This window comes from Cervus elaphus, chromosome 15, assembly GCF_910594005.1.
Source record: "Cervus elaphus chromosome 15, mCerEla1.1, whole genome shotgun sequence".
NCBI lineage: Eukaryota > Metazoa > Chordata > Mammalia > Artiodactyla > Cervidae > Cervus > Cervus elaphus.
This window is the reverse complement of record NC_057829.1, coordinates 41,774,678-41,791,716: the sequence shown is the minus strand read 5'-3', so window position 1 is coordinate 41,791,716 and position 17,039 is coordinate 41,774,678. Positions and strand designations below refer to the sequence as shown.

The 17,039-nt window shown below is 51.3% G+C and overlaps 1 protein-coding gene across 1 annotated transcript; it reads left to right on the top strand.

The window, feature by feature from the left end:
• Window positions 1-2,485: 2,485 nt before the first annotated feature.
• On the top strand, window positions 2,486-12,074 carry RBP3 (retinol binding protein 3). Its single transcript, XM_043924788.1, has 4 exons — window positions 2,486-5,533; window positions 7,780-7,970; window positions 9,974-10,116; window positions 11,596-12,074. The coding sequence occupies exons 1-4, from the start codon at window positions 2,486-2,488 to the stop codon at window positions 12,072-12,074; spliced, it is 3,861 nt and encodes a 1,286-aa protein (XP_043780723.1).
• The last annotated feature ends 4,965 nt before the right edge of the window (window positions 12,075-17,039 follow it).

Genomic DNA, 17,039 nt, shown 5'->3' with positions numbered 1-17,039 from the left:
CACTCTTAAGGTCATGAAAAGGCAAGCCACAGACTAGGAGAAAAATTTGCAACACATACATCAGGCAAAGACATTTAGTATCGCCAAAATAATTCTTGCTTGATCAATAATAAGACAAAGAACAGCCCGCTTGACTTCTGTGTTACACGTGCTGACACTGTCACCACAATTCTGTGAGTCTCTTACTTCCCTTTTGAGGAAGCTAGGGCAAAAACCAGTCAGGTCACCTAATCAGGGTCTATACTTTAGCAAGCCATAGGGTTTGGGGATAACTCCTGACCCTTCTGCTCACAGGGGTGCTGTATCCCAGTTCCAAACACAGCCCCGGAGATCACCCCCAGGACCCTCTGTAGCCCCTGGGCCAAAAGCTGGGCGGGGCTGGATGGGCAGATCCTCCTGGCTCCCACATGCCCACCTTAGCCCACTACCACCTGCTTGTATCCCCCTTATCTGGGGGCCCGGGCATCCCTTCCTCCTGGAGAGTTTGGGGAATTCTGGGGACAGAATTGTCCCACCGGCTTCAGGCCACATCCACAGGAAGACACATCACGTCCCCTCGCAGGTACTAACTCAGCACTTCAGGGACTTGCCACAGACCCTGTCCTGTTTCTACATCCTCCCTGAGACTCTGGGCCATCTGCACAAATCAAAGCCCGGCACCAGCTCCAGGCATCCCATTCCAAGACTTCATTTTAATAAGAATTCAGGGGAAATATTTTCTCCGAAGAGGTTCTTATCTCTGCTCATCGTCTGCTCCTTTCCTAGTCCAGAGGCTCTGCTTGGGCTCAAGCAATGATAGAAAAGTGTCCTCAGAGGATGAGGCTGAGTTGTGATTCCCCAAGTGGAGGTGGAGCAGAGGGCGCAGCCTTCCCAGTGGGGACTAAGGAGGCCTTATTATTATAATAAATCAGTCTCACTTGATTGGCTGCAAATGGTGGAGTGATGTGACCATATGTCACTTGGGCATTAAACAAATCCTCATGAGCTAAGAATATGTTTGTTTAGCTAATTGACCTCTTTGGCCTTCATCAACCACTTGGTAAACATCCTCAGATAATGATTTCCAGAGAGCGGATTGTGGCTTTCAAGTGTGCTGTGAAGGGCCCCCAGCCCCAAGACCACCTCCTCCAGCTGCCTGCTGAAGCACATACGTGCCTGCCTGAAACTCATACATACCTGGTCCCAGGAGGGTATACTGGCGGTAACAGGGCTAAGAGAAGAGAGTAGAACCTGGCAACTCTCCTTGGCTGTGTGGACCACACTCTGAGCCATAATCATCCAGACTGTTAAATGAAGGAAATGCCCACGCCCAGAGGGATGGGGAGACAAAGCAGGGGTCCTAGGGTCTAGGCTCTGTAGTAGGTATTCTTGGAAATCTGTGATAAATCAGTCATAAGATGGACCCATGTCACTTCTATGCAAAGGAGAGAAGTCCAGATGTTTACTGGGGACCAATGATTTGGATACCTGTGGGGCCTCGACCTCAGAGACCCAAGTCCTCCAACTCAATTCTTGCAAGCAGAGGGTTGTGGGCTGGGCCCTCAACCAGGAGGGGAGTCTTTAGTCAGGAGAATGGATATTTGTTATATCTCAGAGCTAACTTCTCCTGCCCTGGAATCACCAATCCCATTCCCCATGCCCCGTGATGAAGTGCAGACATTTCATTCCTGTCACATGAAAGCTGTCACAGGGCACCATTTCAGTTCCCTTTGCAAGGAAATAACTTCAAGCTGTGAGGTAGAGGGAAGCTGAGACTCAACCTCGGCAGGATCTGAGTGACTACGGCCCCACTGGTTTCTTCTGGCTGCTCTCACATCCCCCTCACACCTAGGACGGTGGGCTTCTGGTAGTTATTGAACTCTGTTTATTCAGCTACAAAATAGACAATCGAATACGGAAACCTTATCAGTAATTTAGTGCTTCCTTCTTGCCTGATGCTAAGCACCTTACACATATTTTCTCTTAGTCTCTACAATAAGTAAGACACTTCCCTAACGCCACAGAGTAGGGGGTGGCAGAACCAGATCTCCAGTGAGTTCTCCCTGATTCCAGTGGTATGGGTCATCCAGTGTAGAGGGGAAACACTATTTACTTGCACGTTAATAACTCTCCTCTGCAGGATGAAAACCATCTGCATATAAAGTATGGAGCACAGTGCCTGGCATGTGGCAGGAAGTCAAATGGAAGTTATTCTTGTTATTCTACCAGACGTGGTGCAGCCAGATGAGACCCCCACATACCTTCTGGGTCAAACCACTTCCGCCCCTTCTCCCCAGTCCCCAGGGCTGATGAGCTTGAATTAAACAGGATTAAAGGCTTACTGGGGCTGGAAGCTACACCCCAACCCCTACGTTTAGCCCCAGACCTTCTGTCCGCCAGCTGAGAAGGACGAGGGAGAAAGGCAGCTACACAGGGTAGTGCTATTGCCTTGCGCACGGTGTCAAGAGAGCTTTTGTGCAGGAGCCAGCCCTCCCTCTGGATCCCCATGGTGAGAAAATGGGCCCTGCTCTTGCCCATGCTGCTCTGCAGCCTGACTGGTCCCGCACACCTCTTCCAGCCAAGCCTGGTGCTGGACATGGCCCAGGTCCTCTTGGATAACTACTGCTTCCCAGAGAACCTGATGGGGATGCAGGAAGCCATCGAGCAGGCCATCAAAAGTCATGAGATTCTGTCTATCTCAGACCCTCAGACTCTGGCCCATGTGTTGACAGCTGGGGTGCAGAGCTCCTTGAATGACCCTCGCCTGGTCATCTCCTATGAGCCCAGCACTCTCGAGGTCCCCCCACGAGCTCCAGCATTCATGAACCTCACACTAGAGGAAATCATCGCAGGGCTGCAGGATGGCCTCCGCCATGAGGTTCTGGAAGGCAATGTGGGCTACCTGCGGGTGGACGACATCCCAGGCCAGGAAGTGATGAGCAAGCTGAGGAGCTTCCTGGTGGCCAACGTCTGGAGGAAGCTCATGAACACCTCCGCCTTGGTGCTGGACCTCCGGCACTGCACCAGAGGACACATCTCTGGCATCCCCTATGTCATCTCCTACCTGCACCCAGGGAACACAATCTTGCATGTGGACACCATCTATGACCGCCCCTCCAATACGACCACTGAGATCTGGACCCTGCCTGAAGCCCTTGGAGAGACGTACAGTGCCGACAAGGATGTGGTGGTCCTCACCAGCAGCCGCACGGGGGGCGTGGCTGAGGACATCGCTTACATCCTCAAACAGATGCGCAGGGCCATCGTGGTGGGCGAGCGGACTGTTGGGGGGGCTCTGGACCTCCAGAAGCTGAGGATAGGCCAGTCCGACTTCTTTCTCACCGTGCCTGTGTCCAGATCCCTGGGGCCCCTGGGTGAGGGCAGCCAGACGTGGGAGGGCAGCGGGGTGCTGCCTTGTGTGGGGACCCCAGCTGAGCAGGCCCTGGAGAAAGCCCTGGCCATTCTCATGCTGCGCCGTGCCCTGCCAGGAGTCATTCAACGTCTTCAGGAGGCCCTGCGCGAATACTACACGCTGGTGGACCGTGTGCCCGCCCTGCTGCACCACCTGGCCAACATGGACCTGTCCTCCGTGGTCTCCGAGGAGGATCTGGTCACTAAGCTCAACGCTGGCCTGCAGGCTGTGTCTGAGGACCCCAGGCTCCAGGTGCAGGTGGTCAGATCCAAAGAAGCCTCTTCTGGGCCCGAGGAGGAAGCTGAAGAACCTCCAGAGACAGTCCCCGAAGTGCCCGAGGACGAGGCTGTCCGGCGGGCTCTGGTGGACTCCGTGTTCCAGGTGTCCGTGCTGCCGGGCAATGTGGGCTACTTGCGCTTCGACAGTTTTGCCGATGCCTCTGTCCTGGAGGTGCTGGGCCCGTACATCCTCCACCAGGTGTGGGAGCCCCTGCAGGACACGGAGCACCTCATCATGGACCTGCGGCAGAACCCCGGGGGGCCATCCTCCTCTGTGCCCCTGCTGCTCTCCTACTTCCAGAACCCTGACGCCAGCCCCGTGCGCCTCTTCACCACCTACGACCGGCGCACCAACGTCACACAGGAGCACTTCAGCCAGACGGAGCTGCTGGGCCGGCCGTACGGCACTCAGCGCGGGGTGTACCTGCTCACTAGCCACCGCACTGCCACCGCGGCCGAGGAGCTGGCCTTCCTCATGCAGTCACTGGGCTGGGCCACGCTGGTGGGCGAGATCACCGCGGGCAGCCTGCTGCACACGCACACAGTATCCCTGCTGGAGACGCCCGAGGGCGGCCTGGCGCTCACGGTGCCTGTGCTCACCTTCATCGACAACCACGGCGAGTGCTGGCTGGGGGGTGGTGTGGTCCCCGATGCCATCGTGCTGGCCGAGGAAGCCCTAGACAAAGCCTGGGAGGTGCTGGAGTTCCATCGAAACTTGGGGGAGTTGGTGGAGGGCACGGGGCACCTGCTGGAGGCCCACTACGCTCGACCAGAGGTCGTGGGGCAGATGGGTGCCCTGCTGCGAGCCAAGCTGGCCCAGGGGGCCTACCGCACAGCAGTGGACCTGGAGTCGCTGGCTTCCCAGCTTACGGCCGACCTGCAGGAGATGTCTGGGGACCACCGTCTGCTGGTGTTCCACAGCCCCGGTGAAATGGTGGCTGAGGAGGTGCCCCCACCACCCCCCGTTGTCCCCTCCCCGGAGGAGCTCTCCTATCTCATCGAGGCCCTGTTCAAGACTGAGGTGCTGCCTGGCCAGCTGGGCTACCTGCGTTTCGACGCCATGGCTGAGCTGGAGACGGTGAAGGCCATCGGCCCACAGCTGGTGCAGCTGGTGTGGCAGAAGCTGGTAGACACGGACTCGCTGGTGGTCGACCTGCGCTACAACCCCGGCAGCTACTCCACAGCGGTGCCGCTGCTCTGTTCCTACTTCTTCGAGGCAGAGCCCCGCCAGCATCTCTACTCTGTCTTTGACAGGGCCACGTCAAGGGTCACAGAGGTGTGGACCCAGCCCCACGTTACAGGCCAGCGCTACGGCTCCCACAAGGACCTCTACGTTCTGGTGAGCCACACCAGCGGCTCAGCAGCTGAGGCTTTCGCTCACACCATGCAGGATCTGCAGCGAGCCACCATCATCGGGGAGCCCACGGCCGGAGGGGCACTCTCTGTGGGCATCTACCAGGTGGGCAGCAGCCCCTTATATGCCTCCATGCCCACGCAGATGGCCATGAGTGCCAGCACCGGCGAGGCCTGGGATCTGGCCGGGGTGGAGCCGGACATCACTGTGCCCATGAGCGTGGCCCTCTCCACAGCCCGGGACATAGTGACCCTGCGTGCCAAGGTGCCCACTGTGCTGCAGACTGCTGGGAAGCTCGTAGCAGATAACTATGCCTCCCCTGAGCTGGGAGTCAAGATGGCAGCCAAGCTGAGTGGGCTGCAGAGCCGCTATGCCAGGGTGACCTCAGAAGCCTCCCTCGCCGAGATGCTGCAGGCTGACCTGCAGGTGCTGTCCGGGGACCCACACCTGAAGACAGCCCATATCCCTGAGGATGCCAAAGACCGCATTCCCGGAATTGTACCCATGCAGGTGAGTCACAAGGGAGTGTTGGTCCCACGTGGTCCCACGAGGACGTCAATCAACTGTCCACACATCCAGGGCTCTGTGCAGGGTTCAAGGCAATGGCTTCCAGACTTGTTTTCATGTTAAAGTTTTCACCAGTCAAATCTCTTCCTCTCTCTAACCCTGTCCTCCTCTCCTCATGCCCATGAGGTCCCTGAGCACCTCTGTAGAACATGGGTACCCACAGAAGCTCAGGTTGAAAAACGCTAGTACAGAAGGAGCTTCACTCTTGTCTGGGTAGAAGGCAAGAGTTTGCAGAACTTCTCTTTGTTGGTGTTAGAGAAAGAGGTTGCTAAGTCACATGAGGTCCCCATGAGTTCCTCTCCTAGAAATGTGGGGTTTGTGTCCATCCACATCACTTGTCTGCCTTGTGGGAATTGCAGTTTTTGTGAATGAGTCAGGGGGTGGAGACAGGGAATCAGGCAGTGGTCCTGGGCTCACATTTGCCTTGCAGCTAGAACATGGAGCCTAGGGACAGGCCCAGGAGTGCTGGCGCCCAGCCTAGACTCCCGAGGTGAGGCTGCCTTGGTGGGGCACTGACTACCTTCTCCCCTCCCCCAATGCCAAGTACTGTCTCCCAAAGGTGTCATGCTGGGTGAGTGTGCACCTAGATACAAGGGCCAACAGGATGGGAAATTCTGAGTGAAGCTGTGTGGTCAAAATATTTGAAGTCAGCATTGCAGATCTGAGTAAATCAAGGTTAAGAAGGTTTGCTGCAGGGTGGATGAGAGAAAAATTCTGCAGATCAGGGGCCAAAGTACACCGCAGGACTCAGCAACCTCTCCTGTCAGCAAAGAGCTCCATCAAAACAGCTTTACAACACCTCTCCACGGGGTTTATCATCTACTTTTTCACTGCATGGCCACAACACTTAAGCAGGGAGCATTTGTCCTGGTTCCTTTGAAGGCAGGACCTGAGACAGGGACTTGTGTGCAGGCAGTTGATGTGGGAGATGTTTGCTGAAGCTGGAGTGAGGGAGCAGGGTGAATTGGATGGAAAGGGTGAGTCCATTATTGAGGCTGTTGTTTCTGAAGATTCCAACAGCACCCTGACAGGTGTGAGGAGTGCCCCCTGGAGCTCTCCCTCTGCAGATGGGACTCAGTAGTTCCGTCCTCTGTTAGCTGAAAGTCACCCCCAAACACGAACTCGCTCAGGCTCTGGAGCAGCTTGGAGAAGATCCTGAAGTAGAAAAAGACAAGGGTTTTCCAGACGGAGGGCCCCGTCAGCTGTGGCTGAAATCAGAGGGCTGAGGGCACCGAGAGCATCTACTACCAGACTGTTATCTCATTTTACCAAAAGGGAGGTAGTAGACAAAGGGAGGAGTAGACAGGAGAGTGGCCTGTAGCCAAAGAACTTGTGACTGAGGTCAGCTTAGGGTCTGGAAGGCAGGCATCCTGAAGTCAGCAGGGGTGTTCCTGGGATGGAGTCACCTTGTATGGATTCAGATCCTGGCTCTACCACTTACTGGCTGTGTGATCCTGAGCAAGTTACTTAATCACTCTGTGCTTCGGGTTTTTTTTTTTTTTTTTTTTTTTCATTTAAAAGATGAGGATAATAGTGTCTTCTCTACAATAACTTCTACAATGTGCTCAGCCCAGGTCCAGATCCCTGGTAAAGACTCAAGAGCCCTGTAGTTCATGTCTTCTCTCCCTGCCTCAGGGAGGGAAAGGATGATGAACTCAGAGACAAAAAGTATCTGGGGAGCTCAGGGGAGTCAGAGTGGAGACTATGCCTGGGCCTCTCAACTCAGATGCCAGGTTGAGGAGTTGGTACCCATGAGCATTCCCTGTAAGGAAGCTGCTGATCACACATGGGATTCACATCCCAGGCCCGCTACCCATTTAACTTTCCAAGTACCATCAGGAAAGGCCCTGGCACCTACTACTTCCTTACAAAATGTTAGCTCCCTTCCAATGCCATCAATATTTCTCATGATGTAAAGGAACTCCGTGGCACCCACTTACAAATCTGAGCTTTCACTGTGTCTGGCAGAAGTGACAAGGAATAGATGCTGGGCAGAGCTTGGCAGAACAGGGAACCATAGCTATGGAAGAGCTGGACCTGGACTTTCTTCTTTAGCAGAGGTGGTTGTCCATTTAAGCACCATGATCAGTAATGAAATAAAGAAATAAGAAGTAATCAAACCCTTAAAAATAAAGTGAGCTTTCAAACCTCTCCTTTCCTGACATGGAGCTGACCTCCCACTCTTTCAGATCCCTTCCCCTGAAGCCTTTGAAGACCTGATCAAGTTCTCCTTCCACACTAATGTGCTGGAGGACAATGTTGGTTACCTGAGGTTTGACATGTTTGCGGACTGTGAGCTGCTCACCCAGGTCTCCGAGCTGCTGGTGGAACACGTCTGGAAGAAGATTGTACACACGGATGCTCTGATTGTCGACATGAGGTCAGTAGGCCTGGGCAGCTGCTGCAGACCGTCAAAGCCATGAGCCTGGTAGGGAAGAAAGGACTCTGGGACATAGGATAGGACCAAGGGATAATACCTGGCTGGCAGGGCTCTGGCTAGCTAGCCTGGGGTTCTGGTTTAATTGCCCAGATGGGGCCCCACTACTGGTAGTTTCTTAAGCTCAGATGGCCTCAATGTGCATTCCAGGCTGAGAAGCACTGGGCTAGTTCGGTGGTCCCCAAATGTCCCTAGTCATAGGATTAAGTGAGGAGAGAGGGAAAGGGTGACCTTAAAAACACTGATTCCAGGGTCCTTCTGAATCCAAATCCCTGCGAATCCAAAGCCCCAGGGGTGAGACCCAGTGACTAGTTTATTTGACAAGCAGCATCCAAGTGACTCGGATGATCAGCCATGTTTGGGAGAGCTAGGCCTCCACCTATGCTTGTGCCTCGTATCTTACAAAATCAGCACAGGACAAGCCTGGTCATGAGAATCGTAAAGCCAATGGCCCAGTCAGAATTTTACAGTTCAGCCACTATTGTTGCAAAAAGGACTCTTTACATCACAAAATGATTGCTGAGGGGATGCTTTCAGCTAGACCTCCCATCTGCTTCTGTGAAGGTATGTCTCATACAAGGTGGGTTTCCTTCCTAGAGCCGGGGGAGGGGAGTTAGGAGGGTAATGGGTAGAAGAATGCCCTTGTGTAGTGGCCAGCCCTCTCCTCACTCCCAGGACCATCACTGGACTTGCCCTGGGCACCTTCCACGGGCACTGGGAGGAGGGGAGCCTGCTCCCTGGGGAAATGGACACTGCCCCCATCCCCAGCTGCTGGATTGACTAAGAGAGAACTGTGGTTGCTGACTTGCAATACTCTTGTGATTCTTAATTGTCACTAGGTGGCGCTGGATCACAGAGGTGGGTTCCCCTCCCTGGAAGATGAACCCATCTCCCAGGGCTTGGGTTTGGGTATGTCCAGAACTCAAACTTGGGGACTCTTGTGGCATCTCTAATGACTTTATTCTTCAGACGCTCTATTGAACATCCAAATGACCCTCATGCTAAATCTCTTTCTGCTTAACTGTATTTGTTGTTCAGTCACTCAGTTGTATCTGACTCTTTGCCACCCCATAGACTGCAGCACACCAGGCCTCCTGTCTTTCACCAGCTTAACAGTATAATCCACATTTTTTTTTTTTTTTACAGAGGAGACCCAGCCCACAGGTGTGCTTTGCTTAAAGATCCTTCCAAACCACAGTTTGGAGGTTCAGATGCTGAAGTCATGGGCCCTGAGCCCATCCAGGCCATCTTACACCATCAACCAGAAGAGACTACTAATACACTGCCAACCCAGTAGTTAGCATTCCTTGTTGGATTCCTTCTTTCACAGACAAGGAGACAGGGGCCAGAGAAGTCACATAATGTGACATATACAAATAGCCTGGAATGATCACAGGCTCCCTTACCCCCAGTGCAGTCCCACAGCTCTGAACACTCCACCAATCAAGGATAGACTCCACCACGTCAAGTGCCATTTTAAGACATCTCAACTAAGATGCCTAGTGGGTAATGTGAAATTAGCAATCATGAAACTGGGAAGATAGTGTTCTCAAAATGTGCTTCAGTCACAGGCAGCATGAGTTCAGGGGAGCAGTCCATGGTCAGTAAGCTGGGGAAATTTATCAACAGGTTCCAAGCTGCAGGACTTGTCAGAGCCTTTAATATAGCATACAATATGTATCACATAATGTATTAATATATGAACAGAAAGAATGGGTCTGTTATATAGTATTTTTTTTAATGAATTTGACCACAAAGTCTCTTCTCCTCAAAAATCTTGTACTCTGGGAAATGCCAAAGAATTCTGTAAGATAAGGAAAGGGTACCATACTTAGGCTGCCTGGAATTAAGAACCCTCCACAGGGCAAGGATTTGGGCCCCCTGGGGGCATCGAGGGCTACCCTGTGGGTTCCACCCCTTAGTGGGCAACTTTTCCCTTCCTTCAGGTTCAACATTGGTGGCCCCACCTCCTCCATCTCTGCCCTGTGCTCCTACTTTTTTGATGAAGGCCCACCTATTCTGCTGGACAAAATCTACAACCGGCCCAATGACTCTGTCAGTGAGCTCTGGACCCTTACTCAGCTTGAAGGTGCGTGCAGAAGGCTTTCCTTCCTATTATTCTAGTAGCTCCTGAGAAATCAAGGAAAGACAGTTTGGGTTCAGGTAAAAGTAATTGTAGCTAGAATATAAAACCCCTGTCCTATGGCATGTACTCTGTACATGAGACGTTCAATCCCTGCAAAACATTTACCATTACACCCATTTTCTAGATGAGAAAAATGAGTTCTAAGTCAAATATCTTGACTAAGGTCATTTGGCTAATGATAGGTCCAAAATTTGAACACTGGTTTGTCTAAAACCAAAATGCCTGCCATTCTTGCCATGGCAAACATCAGTCTGCAAGACAAATGTAGAGCCAGAAGGATCCCCTGCCCATAACCAAATCCCAATGGGTTTCCAGTGGTTTTCCACATTATCTGAACTCTCAGCAGCTGCCCAGCACATCTGCCTAAAGAAAGTTCATAACTCTAATGAACCTTCTGTTACCTGCCCTGGGCCCAGAGCAGAGGCTGGAGGAGGCAGTACAGGCCCTATGCTTTACAGAACCACGGGTCTCCCACTCACATCCCAGGGGATAGCCTGGCTCTGTCTCCCTTGCTTAGCTTGCAAAACCAGGGAACCTGGATGCCCATATGACAGGAAGGGGCTGGGAAACCAACAGAGGTTGTGTATCTAATCAGAAAAGCATTCTGCAATTTTCATTTGTGCATTTTCTTATCACACAAGCATTTGGGGGCAATCTTCCAAGATATACATTCAATAATATTACAAAATATAAATAAAAATCAGGACCAGATGAATTCTCAATTTAAATATATATTCAAGACTGGAAGTTAAAACCAGATCTGCAGACCGTGGAGCCCAGGAATTGCCATGTCCAATATGGGAGCCACATGCCATGCATGGATTGGAATGTGTAAAGTGTCAAGTGCACATGAGATTTTGAAGACTTTTTATGAAAAAAAGGATGTAAAATATCTCCATAATTTTACTGTTGAAAAATTTTGAGAGGAGCATATTTTGGATTTATGGCATTAGATAAAACAGTATTAAAATTCATTTATCAATTTCCTTTTACTTGTTTAATGTGGTTTCTAGAAAACTTGAAATGACATCAGTGGCTTGCATTTAGGCTCATGTTGCATTCCTATTGGACATCACTGTCCTAGAGGTTCTCATCATTAAATCACAAACTTGGCTCTTCTTGGGGTCCAGAGTGAAAAGAGAGTCTGATCTTGTTAGCCATTCTCTCAGGTAAGTCAGTCAAGCCTTTTCCCATCACTTGGTGAAAAAATCTCTCAAGCACTTGCATGCTCAGGATCAGGCACACATCCTTATCCTCATTTTATAGATGCAGAAACTGGGGCTCAGAAAGGTGGAGTGAATTGCACGCAGACATGCGGATACAGAACCAACCCTCCTCTCTCTGAGTCTAGGCAGTCTGGAGAAGACAAGTACCCAGCGTGTGGATTTGACTCCCTATTTTGAAGGGTCTTGTATCTTGCAGGTGAACGCTATGGCTCCAAGAAGAGTATGGTCATTCTGACCAGCAGTTTGACTGCTGGCGCCGCAGAGGAATTCACCTACATCATGAAGAGGCTGGGCCGAGCACTGGTCATCGGGGAGGTGACCAGTGGAGGCTGCCAGCCACCGCAAACCTACCACGTGGACGACACTGACCTGTACATCACCATCCCCACCGCCCGCTCAGTGGGGGCTGCAGACGGCAGTTCATGGGAAGGGGTGGGCGTGGTACCTGACGTGGCTGTTCCTGCAGATGCCGCCCTTACCAGAGCCAAGGAGATGCTCCAGCACACTTCACTAAGGGCGAGGCGCAGCCCACGCCTGCATGGCCGCCGCAAGGGCCACCATAGGCAGAACCAGGGAAGGGCAGGATCTCTGGGCCGGAACCAAGGGGCAGTCAGGCATGAGGTCCTGACTGAGGCCCCCAATGGGCAGAAAAGGGGTCTGCTTCACTCCGGTTAGGCTTAGAACCGCAGCTACCCTTGGAGCTCAAACATTTGGTCTCTTCCCAACTGCCAGCATCTTTTCTGTTGGGACACCTAGGGACAGGAAGCTCATCCCCTTCAAAGTCAATCCCCTCCAGGGAAGTGAAGTCCAAATCTATCCCCACCCATGCTTCTTAATCACCAACCCCTGGTCCACATGCTGTCAACTAGAGCATCTCAGTCCAATCGCATCATGATGGGAGCCACAGATGCTAGGCACATGCACATTTTCTGGTAGACACGTTTAAGAAAAGTATAAAGAAACAGGTAAAATTAATTTGAATGGTGTACTTTAACTCACTATATTCACAGTAATATCATTTCAATGTATACTCTATATAAAAATTTTTATGAATTGAGACGCTTTTGCACCAGGTCTTTGAGATCCAGTATGTGGCCCACGCTTGCAGTATGTTTCCATCAGCACGTGTCACATTGGCTCACAGCAGCCACCTGCAGCTGTCGGCTCCCATGTGGGACAGTGCAGGCCCAGAGGTCAAGAGCCCCCACTCCCTCCCCACATTGTCCCCATTCTGTCCTCCCCGCACCTGCATCTTCCCCATTAGAGCACCCCTCTCACTCTGCCCTGGGACCATGTCTGTCCCCATCATGCTATGTTGCACTCAGGGACAGGAGTGTCCTGCTCATCTCGTCTCCTACTGCTGCCATCTGACATGCCACCTGGCCCAGGCAGTGGATACACAATGAACACACATGCCCGTCAAGCTGAAAAACTACGTGTTCCTCCAGGTAGCTGCTCTCAGACACACAAAGACAAGTTCAGGTTCGCTTAGTAATCCTCTCCTCTCTGCCCCAAACCCTCCCAATCCAATTCTACATGGTAAGTCTATCTTTCCTTCACGTTCCTCCCACGACCGCTTCTCCTGCCTCTGCCAAGGACCCGAAAGTGAGCTCTGATGCTACGAAGCTTCCCACCATGCAGCATTGCTGTCAGAGGGGAGAGTGGCCCTGGGTGGCAGTCTGGGGACCTGCCCAGCTCGTCCAAGTGCAGCCTGTCACTGTGCCAGCTCTGACAACCAAGCTGACTCCTAACAGGGTGAGAAGTTTGAGGCAGGCAGAGCCCAAGAACTCCCCTGGATCTGGGCCAGCCCTGGGAGGAGACCTGGAGCCCAGGGGTGGCCAAGGGAAATGAGACACCTCTAGCTGTTGCCCTGGGACCATGCAACCCTGCTCTGCCAGAGTCACAGGGACCCCAAAATGAGAGACCTCCAAGGCCCTGCTCAAAGTCATGGTAGGGCGAGGCCAGGAGGACAGGGAGCTCCCAGTGCCCCATCCCTGTGCCTAGAATCCCAGGCTCCAGGATTGCATGCTGAGGATGAAGTTCTGCCTTGTCCCCTGGTGAGTCCAGGCTGCGGTTGCCACAGTGACTTCCCCAGGGGACTAGGAACAGCTTGGACTTCATCAGTCCCCTTCCCAGGCCTCAGAGATCTTGGGAATCTGGGCCACCACCTATCCCTAGGGGTTTTCTCTGCTAGAAGACCTCAAACCAGCCCTGGAAAGCCCCCATGGAAGGCAAGATTTTACTCCAGCTCCTTTTCCTCCTGCTAAATTCAAGAAAGATTCAGGGCATGATTGAATTTTAGTAGTATCGCATATCCTGTGATCTAAACTTTTTCTTCATTAGACCTGCTACCATCCAGACAAATGTATGATCACTTTCTATGCTTACACTCTAGGAGTCTCTCTCCTCCCTCTTCTCTCTCTCTCCCATACACACACACACACACACACACACACACACACACACATATATATATACATGCATATATATTATATATATAGCTATCTGATGATTACCTAAAGAAAACAATGGTTTCTTCTAGATGGTAGTATTTGGGGTGATATTTTAACTTTCTTCTTTATACTTTCTCTTTTTCTTAAATTCTTATGATTAGCATTTATCATTATTTTAGGATGCAGCAGTCATTATTCCAAAAATATAATAAGATAAAATAAATTCTATAACTGAGTTACTATCATAGTGATCATTAGCAGTTGTTTATCTTTTATGAGTTTTCCTTTTACATCATTTGGATTTCCTTGATTTGCACCACTGACATTTACTATAGCTTATTTTGTTTAAGGTGTCTTGTAGGTGTTGTGGTGTCCGCAAATGGAAAAGATCCTGGTGGGTCTTAAATAGGGGAAGGGGTGGAGCAGTTCTTGGGGTGGGTAACATACATAGATCTCTCTTCCAAGCTTCCCACCACCTGGACATCCATTATTACCATCTCCACAGAGTCGACTCTGCCTCAGAGCCATAGACATCAGTGGTTATTCACTGGCAGTCACACATCTAGCACAGTGGCTGTTTGCCCTCCTTTAGGCCACCAGCATTTGCACCCACCTTGGGTGTTCAGAGAATTGCTCCATATGAACTTGTGGGAAACAGGCTCACTCAGAAGCAGAGAGGTGATTGAGAGCCCAGGTTCCAGCTTGAGCCTGCCCAGGCGGGAAGGCCAGTTGTGTGACTCTGGGCAACTTACTTCATATCTCTGTGCCTCAGTTTCCTCTTCCATTCAGTGGGCAAGATATTAGCACCTTTGGGGCTGTGTACATTGAATGAGTTAATCTCATGCTTGGCCAACATGCACTCTAACCATTCCTCCACCAAGAAACCAGATACCCTGGAAGTGCACTTTTCCAGCCCTCTGTTGGATATGTGTTCCTGCCTGGGCCAATCAGAGGCCCCTGCACAGGATGTTTTGTTTTGTTTAATTTCTGCAGCAAGTGACCCAGGGAAGCTGGGTAGCAGCAATGGCCAGATGTCAAGTGTGCAGGGCAGCACGGCCATGCCCCAACTTATCAGGGGCAGCGGCAGCACCCTCCAGAGGCAGTTTCTGTGCCTGGCCACAGCAGAGGTCTTGCTGAGTAGCTCCTTGCTTCTGCTCACTATTCATCCTGGGCCTCCAGCTTGCCCACCCAACACCGGGTGAAGCCCTGGCTCCTCTCAAGACAACCTTTTCTTCTTCAACCATACACAGCCTTTGTTTTCGTACAATGAACTGCACCATCCCTCTCCCTCCCTTGTCTTGAGGTCCTGGCTCAGTGCCTGAATCCCCACCCGCCTTCTGCTCCATTTCTGTATGCCGGCCTGTAGCCAGGGCCACTGTTTTGCCATGCAAACTTCTCACATCTCCCGCTGCTTGAGAACCCCTCAAGGCACCCACTGATGTGTCATGAGAGGGTTTAGACGAGGCTGTGTACCCCCTCTCCCAAGATATACCCGGTCACAGACATGCTGGACCTTCACCATCAGGACTGTTGCTGGGCCCAGCTCCCAGGCACCATGCTGAAGCACCAGCTTCTCTCCCATCTCACCCCCCTGCTTCCTTGTGCCTGCATCTGCCAAGCAGCCCAACACGAAGCAGATAGACACATTTGCGTTTCAGGGAGGGTCATGACCTCCCACACAGCTTTAATGCAATGAGAGGATACAGTTCAGAAAGTAAAAGGATGCAGCCTGAAACCCGATCATGAGCAAGGAAACCTGCCTCCTAGGTGCCCGCTGGAGGGCACCCATCTCCCACCTCCTGGTTTCTCTAGGATTAGCTGCCACCTGGCCTAAGGACCTCCTTACTACCTTGCAGATCAGGGTGGCTGGGGTGAAAATAGCTGCATAATCCAAGCAGCTTAGAATAAGGGTATCAGAGGCCACTGGCTTCCTGTCTCCAGTTCCAGGAAAACATGAGATGGTTGGGAAACAAAAGGCTAAACGTAAAGAATGGCGACCCTCCCTTCAGAAAGCACTGCCTCCCCAACCCCTATTCAAAATTGCCTTCCAAAATTCTTTTCTAGGACATGGCACAAATCAAAACACAGTGGAGAAAATTTTGTTTTTTTAAATAGAAACTTCATTCTATTGCTTTCATATCTTACTGTATGATCTTTAGACCGCTCGCATGACTTCTACTAGGAAAAAAAAAAATTATACAAATAGGCTCTTAAGAGAAGTGACCTGCAGGGGAGGCCTGATGCCACCAGGGGGCACCAGCACCTCCCAAGGAAAGAAAGAATACAGGGTTCACCTTGGGACAACTCCTGCTGACTTTCACCCCTTTGTAGGGGGTCTCGCCCTCTGGCCAGAGGAACAGGGCAGTATTGCAAGGTTACAAGGCTAGGACCAGCACCTAGTCGATTCAAAGACTGGGATCATAGTAGAGTTAAAGGTCTCCATCTGGTGGTTCCTGCCCCTCCCCATTGCCACCACCACTAATGTGCTTCCTTCACCCCCTGCCATTTTGACCGTCAGTTTTTAAAAGACAACTGGATAAATGATAACTGATGTCACATACAGTCCTGATCTCTGGCCTCTCTTGAGGCCTGTGTTCAGCCAGCCTGGCCCTAAGGAGCCCTCACCCAGAAATCATGTACTCTAGGTTTCAGGGCCTCCCCTACCTCCTCTTCCCTTGCCACCATCCCCCAAGCCCAATGGGCTTCACTCACTTTCTTTAACCTAATTTTATACCCATTTGACTAGACTCCCTGGTCTAGGATTCAGAAATAGAAATCTGGGACCCTGGCCTTTTAAGGTTTTACTTCTCTTCCAGATAAAAGCAGAAAGAAAACCAGATCTTGGTCAAAATTAAGAACTAAAATGGATGTGAATTCAGAATGTCTTATTTTAGCCTCATTAGCACACTTGGGGGGACCTTTAAAAACCTTAATTGAACGACTGCTACTTAGGAGATCACATATGAAAATATAATTTGCTATTTTTTCCAGCCACCATAGGTATTTTCCCTTCCATTGTCCAAAAAGGAAGCCAAGACTTTGTTTATTGGCTGAGTGGTTCCTGTGTTACCTGCCTAATGCTGGCATTGCCAGAAAACCACGAGGGCTGAGATCCAGGGAGAAGATCCACAGCACATTGGAGGAGAGAGGCAAAGACACCAACACAGTATGGGGAAGCTGTTTGATG